The 16,428-nt window shown below is 46.3% G+C and overlaps 1 protein-coding gene across 3 annotated transcripts in view; it reads left to right on the top strand.

Annotated features, from left to right (window-relative positions):
- The window catches only part of DIS3L2 (DIS3 like 3'-5' exoribonuclease 2), a 192,318-nt gene that overhangs the window by 125,220 nt on the left and 50,670 nt on the right, over positions 1–16,428 (top strand). For all 3 annotated transcript variants that reach the window (XM_083848724.1, XM_083848725.1, XM_083848726.1), the window contains one exon: positions 4,115–4,348. In XM_083848724.1, the coding sequence (XP_083704850.1) occupies positions 4,115–4,348 (234 nt within the window). The remainder of the gene's footprint in view (positions 1–4,114; positions 4,349–16,428) is intronic.

A 16,428-nucleotide genomic window follows, 5' to 3' on the forward strand; every position in this document is an offset into this window, starting at 1 on the left:
CCCTGCAGGAGCAGGGGTATCTCTGGGACATCCCCGCGGGAAGCAGGCTGCCTGCGGGCATCGCAGCAAACAGGTTTCTCCTGGGAGGCCTTTTGGGATGGCAGTCCTGGCTGGGGTCACTTGATTTGAATAACAGGTGAACCCCGGAGAAAAAGGCACTCCTAAGAGGAAACGCGGTTGCGGGGTTTTTGCCCAGCAGGGCATTCTTGTAAGAGCTTATCTCTGAGCTGGGACAGAGTGTCTCCTGCACCTCCAGGTGTAACCATAGCCCGATCCCAGCGCAAACAGCATCACGTGCTGTCCAGCTCTGCTGGGTGACAGGAGGTGAGTCAAAGGCCCCCACACGGCCTCTGAACCCCAGCCGGTGGTGGAGATCGGTGAGAGCCCTGATGTGGAGGACCAGAGCCCGACAGCACTGCTAGAGGCGAGTGCCGCCGCGAGCTCCGGCTGTTACTGCTCCAAAGCAGATCAGTCTGCAGCTAATGCCTCGCTCAAGGAAAAGCCACAGAGACTCCTCACTTGACTGTGATTGTTGACGAGTTGTTGGGGTTTTTATTTCTTGTTTCTTTCAGAAAAACAATGCCAGGCTCAGCCCTCCTGGGAGACAGGCGCTTTCTTGTTTTTGTTCCTTTTGCGTTCTGGAGTTTTTAATCTAGTTTTCCACCAGCGTAACAAAATGTTGCCTGAGCAGTGCTATACGGACTCCGGTGGGATATGGTGACATGATGTCTCCGCGATGACTTTCCCAGGGCAGAGGCGTTAACCATGTTGTTGCATCTGTGCTGTTCTCCAGAAGCAGAGCAGGGCGTTTATAGGAACAACGCAGCACGTTCTTGTTCAGATGCAGTCAACAGAAAGATATTTGAAAACAAACGATGCAACTCTTCTTTTTGTTATTGCTTGGTGGTGTGCTTGAAGCGCAGCCCTGCTGGTCCCTTCTACCAGAGAGGAAGAGAAATTGCCTCAGCCTGAAACAACCTAGACAGACAAACATCTTTTCCAGGCTCAGAACTGCTGTCATCAGCCAGGACATGCTACAGACACTGTCCTGCATGGAGAAGGTCCTCAGCCCCCTGCACAGCTCTGTCCCACCCTCAGAGACCCTCACTGCAGGGACAGTGCTAACGGGAGGGTTTCAGCTGAGCCACGCTGGATGCCATCACCTGACGTGCTGGAGACTACAGCTTTCCCTCAAAAATGACCAGACCTGGGGGGGAAATCCTAACATAATCCTACAAACGTCTCAGATACTGGCGTGCTGTCTGGGGATGGGGTGCACCTGGTTTGCTGTGATGGGGGAGACCTTCCCCAGGCCTCCCCCCCTGAAATGCTGCTCCTTTGCACTGCTCTGCCCATCCTGTGCGGCTTTCCCTGCAGGAGCAGAGCCTGCCCGTTCTTCTGGTTGGGTTTCCAAACCAGGGACGCGAGGCTGTGGTTACCCTGAGGCTGCTTGGATGGCCGCTGAAGGCAGAAACAGAGGGTGTTTCCAGGAGGCACTTGGACGTTGGGTAGAGTGAAGTGAGCCTGCTACAGCAGGGCTCAGCCTGGCAGCTCTGCTCACTGCACGCAGGAATTACTGGACAGCACAGGGTGGGATGCATCCAAAACTCCTTGCCTGCAAGAGGCATGTGTAACGCATCCAGGCAACCTTGGTGAGAAGTGGTTTATTGGGCACGTTAATGAGAGTCCTCGCATAGGGTTGTCTCTGTCTAATTTGCACCTGTGAGAGCCGTTGCAGGAACAGAGATTGTATCACACTGTTTGGTTGCCTTTGGGGGACCAAGAACAGAAAAAGGAGTTGAGGAAACAGAGAAGTGAAGGAATTTTAATGTCTGCTAGTATTGGGCTGCTTGTCCTGATGCTTTGCCCTGAGTGTAGCCTGCCTGAGATTTGACATTCTAGTTCTATTCCTGGGGCCCAACTCGCTACATCTCTCATCTTACAAGGAAGTGAGTGGAGCTCTGAAATATTTGGCCTCTTCTGAGCAAGCAGAAAAATAAGATTTTGTTGAAAGCTTCAAGTTCAGACAGCAAAGTGGAAATCCGGTCTGTTACCTCCTGCGAAGGACAGAACAAGCTCTTGGAAACCGGTGGCAGAAAGCACCGTGTAGCCTCAGACCTGGCTGTCGGTGCTAGCCCAGGGACTGGAGAAAGTGCTTGTCCTCAGAATTACCCTCTGGTCTGTGCCCAGTCCTTTCAACCATGCACGTGTGAGATGGAATTGACTCACCTGCATTATAAAACAAAATGAGAATGCTTTCCAAACATAAAATGTTTAGTTTGGGAGCATAAAATAGTGAGAGCCAGGATTGATAGTGACCTTTGATGCAGAAATTAACAGCTGGAGCTGGAGGAACTGCCTATTACAGTTGGAGGGTGTATGGTGCTCAGCTCACGTGGAGGCTGCTCAGCCTTGCTCAACAAAGAACAGCACCTTTTTGGCACCTGAGCACCATCCACGCCTTGCTAAAGTCTGAATAATCCATTTTCAACCATCTAATAGTTTTGGAAGTCAGTCTTTTAAAGAGCAGCACAGCCCCTTCCACATCAGAGGTCTTGCTTAGTACCAGGAGCTTTTTTGGGTCCGGCAGATGTCATCAGATGTTGCTGACCTGGTGGATGTGGATCCCATACCACGACAAGAAGCTGAACCACATTTAACAGGGTGCAGCAGAGCACAGGGCAGGTGCTGCCAGCAATCTTACATCATCTCTTTGCCTCGCTCTGTGCCTTTTTCTTCCTTTTTTTCCTTGTGTGTAGGTAGAGGGGCACACAATAACCATGAGCCAAGAGTCTGAGCACTTTCCATTGCAAGACATCCTGTGCTGCATCCCATCTATTAGGACACTTTCTAATTGAAAATGAGCTTAAATAACACGGAACGTGTAACTTTCGGAGGTCTGAGCTGCTGAGTTATACTGTACTGATGTTGTGGGGCACAGGGGAGGGAGACAGCAAAGGTATCTTGGGGTTCAATCCTTTCCTTTTAAGAAGAGGATTTGCCTTTCTGAAGCAATATCCTTGACGAGCCTGTCTTAGAGATGGCTGTTCTCCACAGACACTGTCACTTGCAGGCTTTACCTTGTCCCTGATGAAGGTGGCACTTGTAACTAAGGTAGAATTACAATTCTGCATTCTCTGAGCACTTGTGCTTTGAAGGGTTTATCACAGACTGCATCCCTCTCCAGAGCCCTCATGCCAGTGCTCTTCACTTTTCTGAAGAGCCTTCTGCCCCTTGTGTTTGCTCGCTGGCTAGATGAGCTGTTGGACTCTTACATATCTCACCTGAAAATACGTTAAATACTTCCTGCTTTAAGGAATAGTTTTGAATTGCTACTTCTACATCAATATTCTGTTACGGAGTTTAAAATGGGAATGGCTTCTGATTTAATTAATAATTTCTTAGCAGATTTATCCGTGGTTTTCCTGTAGATTCCAAAGTAATTTGGGAGCTCAGCATGCTTTCTGGCTTGAGTTTGGGCCTTCCACTGTAGGCTTGATTGGAGAAATAACAGGTCAGTGACAGGCCATTTCTCCTCCAAGACCATTCAAATCCTCCTTGAGCACTTTCACAAGTGCTAGTCAGACATTGGGGTCTCTACAGCTTTCTCCCTGGTATGCTCCAAACAGGACAGTGCCACAAGACAGCATTTTAAGGCCAGCCCCTTGTGCCCTGCTGTTTAGACTTCAGTCGAAGAGGTGGAATGCAATCTGCTGTGTTTTAGATACAAGATCCTTCTTTGCGTGTACGTATCTCTGTCTGTTGCCACCCCTGCACCTATTAAGCTTTGAGTCAGCTGACTGACTTCAGCTCCCAGATGGGCTGTAGTTCCTATGAGCTTTATAAAAGGGGGAAGTCAGGTAGAGGAGGGAGAATGAAACAGTTTCCTATTTGAAGGAAAGACTTTATTGTGCCTATGCACCTTATCAGACACTAGAGAATCTACGTGGGCAAAAGGTCTACTGATGGCCTCAGTATGAGAAGATATTTCCTCAAAGATGACAGTCAGTGTTGGGGTCTGTTGTCATTCTTTCCTATATTTTTATAACCTCCCGAGCTTTTGTGACCTAGAAGAGTGAGTCCTCAGATCTGTCTCTGCTTTCGTGTTTTGCAGATCCTTGATGAATGGTTTGGACGGACAGTCATCTGCTCCTGTGTGAAGCTGAGCTACGACCACGCACAGAGTATGATTGAAAACCCTGGGAAGGTGTTCTCACCTGAAGAGCTACCCCCTGTCTCCCCTCAGCACTCAGTAGCCGAGGTCCAGCAAGCTGTACTGAACCTGCATCGCATTGCCCAGCACCTCCGCAAACAGCGCTTCATTGACGGTGCTCTGCGCCTCGACCAGGTGAGTAAATCCAGCCTCTTTAAGGGGCTCTCAGTCCACTGAAGCAATTCCCTATTGTACTCCCTTAGGATTTCCTGATCAATCTAAAAACTCCAAGGGGAGAGTCAGGCTGGAATAGAAAGGCAGGTTTGCGTGCCAATGTCATCTTAAAAATGGCATCAAATTATGTACCAAAAGCACTAAGTAAAGTAGAATCTAAAGAAAAATAATCCTGTTTTTTAAGGAGTGGTCCATCTTCCAGCATTTTTCAAAATCCCAAAACTGTAGTAAACTGGGTAAGTAACTTACACGGTGAAATAAGTCATGACAGTGTCATTCATCATCAAGCATTCCAGATATCCTTAACGCACATTACACTGTGAAGGGCTTATCCTCTACATTTATTCTTGTGCCTGCAATACTCATGTTTTCCACCGCTTTCATAGGAGTTCTCTGGGCAGGGAAAATGACTAAAATGTAATCTAAGCTAATATTTATAAGTGGGTGTGTTTTAGGAAGAAATGCGAGTGAGGAGGTTTTCTGTCTGGGGCAATTTAAATAATCTTGTATCAATTGTTGTATGTGTCATTTTTACTTAATAAGCAGACCCAGATATTTTAGATTACTGCAGCAAAAATACTTTTGCATTTGAGATTCAGCTGCTCTGAGGTGGCTTGTGACAGGTTTTGTGGATAGCACGTTCTGGTAATTTATAGAACCCAGTGGCCTTCCCGACCAGGAGACTGTTTGATAGAGGAAGCTCTATTGTTTCACATTGCAAAACGAGCATGAGTCAACATAATCATATTGCTGAGAAAGGAGCTAGCGTACCGAGATGTATAAACAGGACTATTGTATGTAAGAGGTATGTTGCAATCCTTCCATTTTATTCTGTGCTGTAGTATTGTCTCCAGTTGCAAGAAAACATGGTCTGATTGTATAGAGGGAGCAACCAGTGTCTGTAAGCAGTGACCTTCCTTGACAGAGCACGTGGCTTAGTTTGGTGAAGCTGTTTTGAAGAGAAGGCAATGTGATGTCACCCATGTCTAAGATGGGCAGAATGAGACATCTGTATCTTGAATTTCAGTAGAGGAGGTTGGGGGTTATATGGTTACACTTCAGGATAAACAATCTGGTGTAGGAATTGTGGTGGCTGAGGCTATCTTGCCTGAACCTGTTGAAGGACTTAAAGGACTTAAAGGACTGGCTAGGCATACATAAATAAGCCTGGAGCCAAGGGCTTTTGCTCAAGGTCCCCTCTTCTCATTTGCTCTTTCCCTCTCATAGGAAATGGTCCGTTCTTAAATCAGATTCAAGTAATTTTTGGAAATCAGACTCCCACTTTGAACGCCTACAGAATTTGCTTAACCTTCTTTTGGAACAGAGGCTTCCCTCATTAATGTTTATCATACAGTGGTTAATAACCTGCGCTTTTGTTTCCAAGCACAGTGAATGCTAGGGAAACATTAAAACAAACAAAAGCACCAGCCTTCGCACTTCATGTTGATGAACTAATGGGGAAGCCCTGGTGATGTCTGCACTGGAACAACAACCCATGGTGACTGGAAGCTGTGCTCCAGGAAGGTCAACCTCTGGTTTCGGTACACAAGTCACTCTTGCAGCGTTGTGCTGAATGGGCACCGTATGTGCCTGAATTTAGTACCTGTTATCAAAATAACCTCAGGGAGAGTATTTTAAAACACTTGTGACATTTTAGATGGCAGGATTTGGCCAGGGAAGCATCCTGTTCCACTAATACCCTGTAAAAGATCAGTGGTGGTTTGTTTTGCTCTGTGCTGTTATGATGGAGCCTTTAAGGATGTGATACTGGAGCATCGTTGGTGAGATCTGGGTTAAAAGCCACCTCTAAGGGCACCACAAGGGGCCGCTTCCTAGTCAGCCTGATTCATAGCCAAATGATAAACTGGATTGCATTTCTCAAGTGGCATTTCATGCTGTGTGGAATCTGTCTCCCCTGGCAGAAGTGTCAGAGTGAAAGTAATGGTCTTTGAGAAGGAAGTGTGTTTTAGTTCAAGGGACATTTTCACCGTACTTATTCTTTTCAAGTACTGCCTCGAGAGTTGCATTTTGATAAACTACACCTTCCCCAAGGGATGGAGAAAGCCGTTACTGTAAGGCCTGAATGCAAATAGCATTTGAGGGGTGTGTGTGTGTGGACATGTCCAGCGTATATGGCAGGACAAAGCAGTCTGCAGCTTTTCATAGAACGAGATTAGTCCCTCTGCCTTTGTTCCCCCACTTCCTTGAGTTCCCATGGATGCAGTTCTGCACTGGGTCTGACTTCCAGCCCCAGGCAGGCAAGCAAGGGTGGGCCCGAATGGGAAACACACCTTTCTAATCACTGGACCTCTCGCTGATTTCCTGTTGAGTAATGCACATCCTGAACAATGGAAGACAAACTCCAGCAGGAAACTAGGGGCAATGAATTATCAGACTCCAAATAAATATGTGAGTGAAGGAAACGGTCATCCCACAGTATTAAGGGAGGGGGTAGCTGGGCATGGATGATTCCCGTGCTTTTTTTTCCAAGGGATATGAGCCCTTTTCCTATATATTGCGTTATGTTTGAGCTCTACCTCGGGGTCACTCCTGATTGAACGGTGATGAGGGTTTTTCTGACTTCCACCCTGCCATTTTTCAGTGTGACGTGTTCTCGTGCTTCCTGTTAGTATTAAGAAAATCATTAGGGGGAGAATCTCCCTTCCTGCTTTGCCGCTGGCCACGGTGGTCTTGAGCTGCTGCTCTCCCTGTCTGCCTCAGTTTCCCCTTTGGAATGATATTTATCTCCCCCATGGCATCCATATAATTTAGGATTGATTCCCAAAAACTAAGGACATCTCTCTTTTGAAGCCATTCATGGGCATACTTTTATAACAGCAGAAATCCTGGTTGGCCAGGGAACCCCTTGCACCCGACAGGGCTCTGGTAAGACGCAGCAGTGTCAGCCTGGATGTGTTGTGGTGAGGGGAAGGTTTCCTGCCTGAATATTGCTGCTGAATTTTTATGACTTAGTGTGAGAGCAACATTTGCTTGCCCACGGTTTTCTTTTTAGCGGTAATTTTAGAAGCAGGAATCTCTAGCTCAACTGTTGAAGAATACTTGTTTGGAAAATTTGGGAATAGCATATCTGGGTCACACAGAAAACCCTGAGACAAATTACAGAGGTAGTGCATGCTCGTGAAAGCTAAGGATTTGTGGATTCAGTATCACTATATATGTGTGTCTCTTTAGGGCTGTGAAATTTTTGAATTCCTGCCCCAGTTCGGTGGCGACCTACATACCTGCCACTCTTTTTTCCCTATTTCCTTCCATGCCTCTGCAGAGGCTTGGAGGAGGGGAATCCTGCTCTGCTGGACCTTGAGTCTGAGGACCTTCTTTGAAACCAGAGCAACGTGCCTGTTCCTCCGTGGGATCTCGCTGTTCCCATAGCCCCCTTTTGGGGCTTTTTCCCTAGAACATGGTTTCCTGTGCTGCCTTCCAGCTTGCTAGCTCCAGAAGGCTGCTGAGCACTAAGTTTTAAAGGTTTAAAGTCTTTGTACCTTCAGCTGCTAAGGAGCTTATGAAACTTTGTCCACACAGACAGAGATTAATGTATTTCTTTTCCTTCTCATTTGGACCTGCAGCTTTGAGATGTAAAGGCCAGAGGTGCCTTGTGCTGTGGCTTTGAGGAAAAACTGGTCAGATATTTACACTATTGTCTGCTCCTTGTCTCCCTCCAGCTCCAGACCATGAAATGCCACCCTGCTGCTGTCCTCGCAGCTCTTGGTGTACCCACGTTATAACTGGAGTGGGGATCTGACCTGGTTTAAAAACCAAAGTGAGCATTCCCCACAACTTTACTTTTTTTTCCTGGCCATGTTACTTTGAAGCTGGCTCACTTCCCCAGACCACAGCTTTTACAAACACTAGCCAGAGATCAGATAGAAACTTGCTTTTAAAGAACCATCAAGTTTGCAGAAAAGCTCCTTAGCTCAAGGAGCTTGCGTAGAGGAGACCTGCTGATAAATGGTTCTCTTTTTGGCCTCAGCAGTCTACAAATGAATCACGAGGACAGATGCCTACAAAGAGACAGGTTAAAAAGGATTTCAGTGTGTATTTAAAATGAGAATACCCCGGGATGCTGATCTGTCTCTATGACAACTGGGTGAGCTGAGTGGTGGTTTTGGTGCCCGTGATTCTGCCTTTGCCAGTGCACTTACACCTGCGTGCCCAAAATACTGGCTTGGGCCAAAGTTCATTGGGAGAACAACCCAAAGTGCATTCACATTTGTTAGTGGCATCAAATTATTTGCTAGAATAGAATCGTAGTATCCTTGTTTGCTGCAGAACAGGTGTTCAGCTTTGTGGGTGAATGCAAAAAAAATGGCAACGATGATACTGTTATGCAAATTTAAGGACTGAATTGCTAGTAAAGTGGTCTCACTTCTGCTTGCTCTCAGTCTGTGTGCTGTGCCATCTCGTCATGCTTTTCCCTGTGGGTTTCTTATCATTTTGAATAACTTAAAGGTTAGTAGAAATTGTACTGGTGTACCTCTGCGTGTGCCAGAGACCTTGCCTGTGGTCCTATCCAGTGGTCGCTGCGAATAAGGCAATAAGTGATCTTTGAGAATAGCTGTGTTTAATTAAAATTGGTGGGACTCCTGAAGTAATAGAGTATTGCTGCTGCAGGAAGCAGAAAAACAACCATAAACACCCCAAATACAAGAACGTGTGCTAACAGCAGGCCAGCTGCAAAATGCTCTGTCATATGTCACACAAGCTCTCAGAATAGATGTTACGTACTTGATGCCAACAGTTCTGAGAAGTTGGCTCAAGCCATCCACACGTAGAAAATAAAGAGGAAGAGGTACATTGTATGTGCAGGATGTGACATTGTATGCTGGGAAATTTTGTGTTTAGTTGTGGCTAATGGGATAGGACAGAAACACATTTTTAGACAGTAGTTCCTGCTAATGCTGTTTGATTGGAAATCTCAAGAGTCAGAGATTAATTACTATCACCATTAAAATTTTCCAATAAGAATGACTGCTGGAAATAATTATGGGAAATTGTTTATGTCATATTTCCTGCCTCATATCTGTTTGATAAGCATTCAGATCTTCTCTTCTTTTTGCTATATGGAAGTAGTAAATGCTTCTACCCCAGTTAAGCAGCCATGGTGCCCTAAATTCCATATATACGCGTATCAATGGGAGGCGCTTTGGATCGGAACGAATGTTTAGTTCCAATGGGAACGCTGGACAATGGGACAGCAAAGGGTTATAATGCTGTATGAACCTCAGTTAACTGAGTGCACCTGTGTTTTCCCTGATAGTGTGATCTGAATCAGGAGTTAAAATGCGACTGGGGCAGGAAGGCCATCCTGGCTAGAGCACTCCCTGATGCGATGCTGAGTTTCTCCAGCCACGGCTGCTGCGTGTACCTTCCTGCACGCTCCCAGCGCCCACACCTTTTTGCAGAGGAGGAAGTGTCTTTGTTCAGCAACTGCCTCCTGGTTGTCCTTGCATCTGTGTTGTTAAAGAGGCTACAACAGCAGCAGTGCACAAGGCAGGATGAGCTGTACCTACAGTGCTGCAAGATAAATGGAAATACGGACTGACAAGGAGCTTTCACTGTTCACTTCTATCACAATTCCACCATTGTCTGCTGCTTTTCTTTGATGTCTGGCTAAAGAGACATCGCTGATGCACAGAATGGGGACAGCAGGTGCTACACGATCATTACGGACAGTTGCTTAGACTGTGTGATACATTAGGCAGCTGGGGAGATGTTAGATATATTTGGAGGTTAATTTCCTTTGGGGATTTTAAGTCTTTTGCATAGCCCCAGTTAATACACCAAAACGAGCATCTAAGGCCACAGCTATCTTCTGGGCTATCCTGCTCTTCTCTGCAGGAGTAATCAAAATGCATTTGCAAAGGTGCATTAGTGAGGTAAGAGTGTTTTTCAAAATGTCTTTCCTCCAATACCAGAGGGGATCGTGGTGCTTTGCAGGCCAATATGAAATGTCATCGTTGTCGTCAGGACCAGCGAGTGGCTCGGGTCAGGCAATTTGCGCAAGCACTGAGGAGACCTGCAGGAGGGAGGCATTGCGGGATCGTGTTAGGGAGTTGGGTCTGCGTTGGCTGAGCATCTTCCTGCTCACATGGAGATGATTGGGGTGCCGGTAGGTTTTAAGATAGTTTGATTCAATCAGGATTTTGCGTAGAAAGCCTTCAGAATCTAATTGTGGTGGGTCTTTTGCCCTGGGATTTTAATGAAGTCGTCCCAGGGGTGTGAGTAGGATTGATGTCCTTGCACATATCCTGCCGTTCCCTGATCGTTCTTTTAGAGCTGAGCAGCTGCGTCGCAGCAGGAGCAGGTGGTGAAGTGGTTGAGCTGGCTCTGGCAGGAGCGGGGAGCTGAGCGCTGGAGCACAGGGCTCGGCTGTAGAGCGTTGTGCTGGGAGCCACCGCAGCCAGATGCCTGGGCAAGTACGTTTGGGAAGGAGCTCCCCACACAGTGGTGCTCGGCGTTGATTTACCATCCGTAATGCAAGAGTGAGTTGTGACTTTCTCTATTCTTGCTAGAGTATTTCAGCCACTAGCTCAGATATTCAAGTTCTCTGTTCATGTACAAATGTTTTTTTTCATAAACAAACACAGCTTAACCCATTAGTTTTATTAAATCCACAATATATCTGAAAGCTCAGAAGCTCCTCCAAAAAAAGGAGTCTCGTGCTTAAATTTTGATATGCTATCTGTCACAGCAATAGCTTCGTAGGTCTGCCAGCAGCATCAGAGCAGGTATCAGAGGGGAGGCTGGCTCCATCCTCCCAGGCGATGGGAAAGGCACGAAGAGGTGAAGCAGTGCCTGAGCTTACGCAGTGAGTCAGTGGCAGAGCTAGCAGCATGGTCTTTTCCTGATTCCCAGGCTAAATCCGGTGCCTCAGGCCAGAGCTAATGGTTCTCATCCTCTCATGTTCATTACTGACAGTTTATTTCTATTAAATAAAAAATGTTGGGTTTTTGTTTGTTTCTGTTGCTGGCACTGTTAAGGTCAGTCTTTCATCCTAGCTCCCTAGCAGGTACTTCTCAGTCCAGAGCAGAGAAAAGAGCCGCATCAGTGTGAGGGGCTCAGCTGTGGCCAGCACTTCTCTGCAACCCAGAAGTGAGCAGCGATCTCACAAGTGGTCTCACACTCCCCAATCCTTTCAGTTCCTGAGCTTTGCTGGTGCAGAGCTTGCCTACGTGTGTCAGCTGGCATGCTGCGGTCCCGTGGAGGTCCGTTGTGCTTAAACAGGACAGAGTTGCAGTGGGCACTGCTTCATCACACTTCCCAATTTGCTTGGCTTCTTCCATCAAGTGAATCCATTTGCTGCTAAGCTATGAAAAGAGGATGAGCTGGCAGTCACCACGTGCTGCTTGCTGGTAAGGGTGAAGGTATTCACATGAGAAGTAGACACCTTTTGGTTTCCTGGACTAGCCAGAATAGGAGGGGTCTTGCCCATGCTTGTGTGATAGGCAGCTTGGGGTCACCCGCTCATAGGGACCTCAGGTAGTGCCCAGTGTCTCTAGGGGAGAGAGGGGGCATCTGTGGCAGGTGCTGTCTTAGTGTGAAGGAATTGAGAAACTGGTTCTCAATAAAGTAGAAGCAAACTGAGTTCTTCAGTATCTCTGACAGCAAGACAGATAACACAAAACCCAGGAAAACATGTTTGTGTAGAGGTGCACGTGGGGTGAGTGTTGGAACAAACTTCTCATTTTGCCTTTTCTATTGAGGAATCAGTCTGCTCCCAGACTGTCCTCCTGCCTTCCAGTTGGAGTTTTTCTCACCAGCGATGAACAGACGTCATCAGAAAGTCTTCTGTTATTTCAGTTTCCATTTATCACATATTTGAACAGAGACTTGACAAGGGATTTTTCCCAGGTATTAATTATTGCTGACTGCGTGGCTAATCCATCATTCTCTTCAGATGGACTCAGTGTGTGCTGAGTGATGTAACTTCAAATGTGATCAGTCTGCCATAGGTGAAGATGCAGCAGCTCTTTGTCAGAGCCAGTTCTGTTTCACCTAACAGGAAATGGAAGAAAGGCTAATTGTATAATGACAAAGGACAACATTTGGAATGAGATGAAAGATTCCGACATTGCAGTTCTGTGATTTCTCATTTCAATTCCAAAGTGAGAGCAGGGGTGGAGTGGGGGGGGATTCTTGCTTTCCATGACCACAGCTCATTTTATCAAGTGTCTCTGGGCCTGATCACTCCTTCTGAATACTGGGACACTCTATCTTTTCTCATCTGTTACATACGGATGCTGAAGTACAAAGAAGCTCAGAGAGCACCTGTGGCTTCCAGAGCCCTCTGAAACGAGACTGCCAGAGTCTTAGCCAAGATCCGCGCAGCTGAACTGAGAACGGAGCCCATTTTGCCCGTTTGGAAGAAGCCAGTGCCTGCTCAAGCCCATTTTTGGGTTTATCTTTGGGTTTATCTTTTAACATTCCAAGTCCAAGCCTATGTCTCCTGAAATCATATGCCCTGCTAAAGTTTGCAGTGATTCACTGGGAGTGCATTTCGTTGAGCAACCCGTTGCTTTCGCTTTGAAAGCAAATGACTGTGAATCTGTCTGTAGTAGTCTAGATCACTTATCTTGCACTTCTCCCCATCTTCGTACAGTAATAAGGAAGTTCTTCTAGCATGTGAGCATAATTCAGTGGAGACTTCCCCTGAATACGTAATTGCGTAAAGTCGGACCATGAGGCATGACATCTCAGATAAGGTTGCTGGTCCGCATTGCACTTTGTTTTCAGGATTTGTCAATACTTGGGATTTCATACAGACCTCCTGCCTGCCTGTGCTCCGTTGTGCGGTGCTGCGTTCAGCTGTAAGTGAGGCACAGTGCTCCGCTGCCACTGCCTTCTCCCATCTCAAGACACAGCTTCTGGTTCCTCCCCAAAGATCCGTATTCACTAGTTGTTGCATTGTCAACGTCCGAAAACTTCATGGTGATATTAAACTATACTCTCTGAAGGCAGTGCCTGCTCCAGTTTGGATTCGGGCTGGTAGGAGATGTGTTGCCAATTAATTACCAGCTGAGTCGGTTGCAGTCTGTTTCCCATCTGAGACAGGCTACTGGTAAACTGATGGTCACTTGGAAATGAAGCAAGAGGCGGTGAGAAAGTAGTCCCGAGAGTGTGCTGAGCTAGAGTGGCTTGAGAGACTTCAGACATCTGGAAGAAACCACCCGTGCAAAATCACAGCGAAGGGTTTTTGTGGTAATGCCTTTAACTGGACTTAAACTTGTTCTTGTCACAGCAATGCAAACTAACCAAGCAGTCACTTTTGTCTGTTTGTTTTAAAAACCAATCTAGCCGGAATGAAACAAAATGTAATTTGTGCCTTCCTTGACAAGTGAAATAAAGTAGCTGCACCCTGGGGCTTGAGCCCTCTGATCCTGCTTCCCTTGGGGGACTGCGGAGCTGCAGCTTATTGGGTGTCTGGTGGCAGCGCTGAGATCAGCCCTCTGATTGAGACATTCTCACTCCCATGAATCAACAGGAGGTTTTGTATTAGCTTTAAGGCTGCAGTTTCACCTCAATTTCAAGGTCTCTGTTTTAATCTCAAGACTCTCCTTTCTTTCCAGAGAGAATTCCATTGATCCAGCTAGTGCTTTGCTTTTAATTAGCATGGTAGAGTAGAGGCTCACCCACAATACTAGGAAATAAAATGCTTAAATGGCTAAAAAGGGATTTAAAAAAATGCAATTTATTAAATGATTTCTCTCAGTGATGTGTTTAACAGGTATAGAAGACAGAATGAACTAAACCAGGCTTTGGCATTTAGGAAAGTGAGTCATTTTTTCTGTTGCATCATGTATAAATTTTTCCCTTCTCATGTATGTATGGTTGAAATTACTTTGAGGTTTTGAATTTTCACTTCAGCTCTCTGTTTTTTATTATTTTCAAACATTACTGAAAGTGATGGTTGATAGTCTTTAATACTGTGCTCACATCGCCTTGCTCTTTATTTTTTTTATCGTTGTTTTTTCTCTTTTTCTTTTTTTTAAATAAGCCAGTGGTTAATGTATAGGTGATTAAATGAGCTGGAAATTTAGTGGTTTCTCTTGTTTAGGTAGGAGTGAGAGGTAGGTGTGTGGATGGATCCATAACACGGTGCCAAGGGGTGCTGCTGTCAAATAACCTTTACTTGGGGAACCAACCTGAGATTCTTCGTGCATCATGGTTCTCTCTCTTGAAATTCTCAAGCGTTTGTACAGGTTCCTTGAAATCAGTTTAAAGATCATGAACGTGGTGCTGTTGCACCCTACTGAGGCAGCAGACAGGTGAGTCTTTTCTTAAAAGAATGCAAAACAATGTAAAACCCTTTGGGATGAACATCCTCCTGATGGGGGTTCTTGCTTGGGTTTGTTCAGTCCTTTTCCTATTTGAACTCTGAGGTTCTCCATGCAGGAGTAACGCTATTGCTCAGTGCCCAAGGACTTTTAAGCATCTCTCTGGGAGCTTTCCCATCCTCTTTTATCAGTCATCTTGCTGCAGTTCAGGACAGGGCTTGCTGTGGCTGCTTTTACCCAAGAAGCTGGGTAAAGTCTTGAGCAGACAGTAAATACTAAGAGACTGGGACCAACAAAATGATGTACAGGCTTCTTGGCATGAAGACATTCAGCAGATGGAGGTGTTAAACATGCCCTTATCTGCCCGTTTTGTAGGGAGAAACAGTGGAACTTGATGACCTTCTTTCTTTTGAATTCATGGCTACCATCTGCAGTTGAGCACTGCAGCAAAGAGGAAACTTACCTCAGCCCCCAAGCAGTTGGGCAAAGCAACATCATCCGGGCTTCAGTCCTCCAGGAAAACTGTTGAAGAAAAGGCAGCTCTTACAAACAAATTCTTTGAATTAGTGTTTTTTGTTTGTTTGTTTGTTTTGCACAGCTTTGGCTCGGTATACACTTGGGCCTGGTTTATCCTTGCTCTTGCTGTTTGTATCTTTCTTTGGACTGAGCACTGAGGGTCAATATTTCATACAAAATAGCATTTGTAATAATGATAACAGTGATGAGTACAAAATACAATTCAAAGGGGGAAGACTTGCTAAGAAGAGCTTAAACAGCTAAAAAAGGGTGCAACCACAGCTATATCACCCAACCATCGTTAATTTTTGTCTTGAAGAGCTGCATTTGAGGAGGGTATTTATTGTTTGTCCAAAACAAAAACTCTTACCCTCCTTCATGGAGGTGCTACCCTACATATTGTTAGAATTAGCATACAGCCCAGTCTACCTTGTCTCGTTGGAAATGTGTTGATAGATCTTGTCAAAGGCCGTGTGGTCCTCGTCTATTAGATCTATTAGAAGGGTCCTTGGCGACTCTTCCTTCTGCCAGGGAGGGATTTCGCAGCGTGCTGAATGTCAGCCGTGACTGTGCACTGATGCCTGGAATGTGCTTTGCCAAGGGTTGAGCTGCAGCTATGGCATCCTGGAAATGTAAATCTAGAAAGGGCTTTAGGAGAGGATCCTTTCCTTTTCCTGGCAGTAGCAGGAGCTCAGCTGGCAATGGTCCTGTGCCGTGTTTGTCATTGCTTTGTCACTGCACTTTGTAGCTGCTGGGACCTGTGTAATCGGAGCGAGTCTCTCGTGGGGTTGTCTCCATGCCTTTCACCCACCTAGCCATGCATATATGAAATACGTGGAAGAAATTTGCCCTTGGGCCCGTTTCTCACATGTCCCTGATTAGTCATTGCCTGGAATCTGAAATACTAAAGGCCTGCAGGAACCTCATGAGCTCCGACAAGTCTGCCAAGGTCCACTGGGGAAGAGTTCAGCAGTCTGAAGGGCTCACCTGATTACAGCACGGCGCTCAGGCAAAGGGACTCGCGCAAGGTTATCTTGAATCTCATTGAGCATTTCTTCTCATTACAGTCCACAAGATAAGCTGCTATCTGTTGCTGTAACGGGGTTTTATGGGACCTAGCTGCAGCGTTGCACCGTGTGGAGAAATGCCAGGGTGCCAGATGCCCCCTAGTGCAGTTGCGGCAGCATCGCTCCGTGCTCCCCATGCCGGTGGCACCAATGTCCCCATGCGGCG

The sequence above is a fragment of the Anser anser genome, assembly GCF_964211835.1.
Source record: "Anser anser genome assembly, chromosome: 9".
NCBI classification, from domain to species: Eukaryota; Metazoa; Chordata; class Aves; order Anseriformes; family Anatidae; genus Anser; species Anser anser.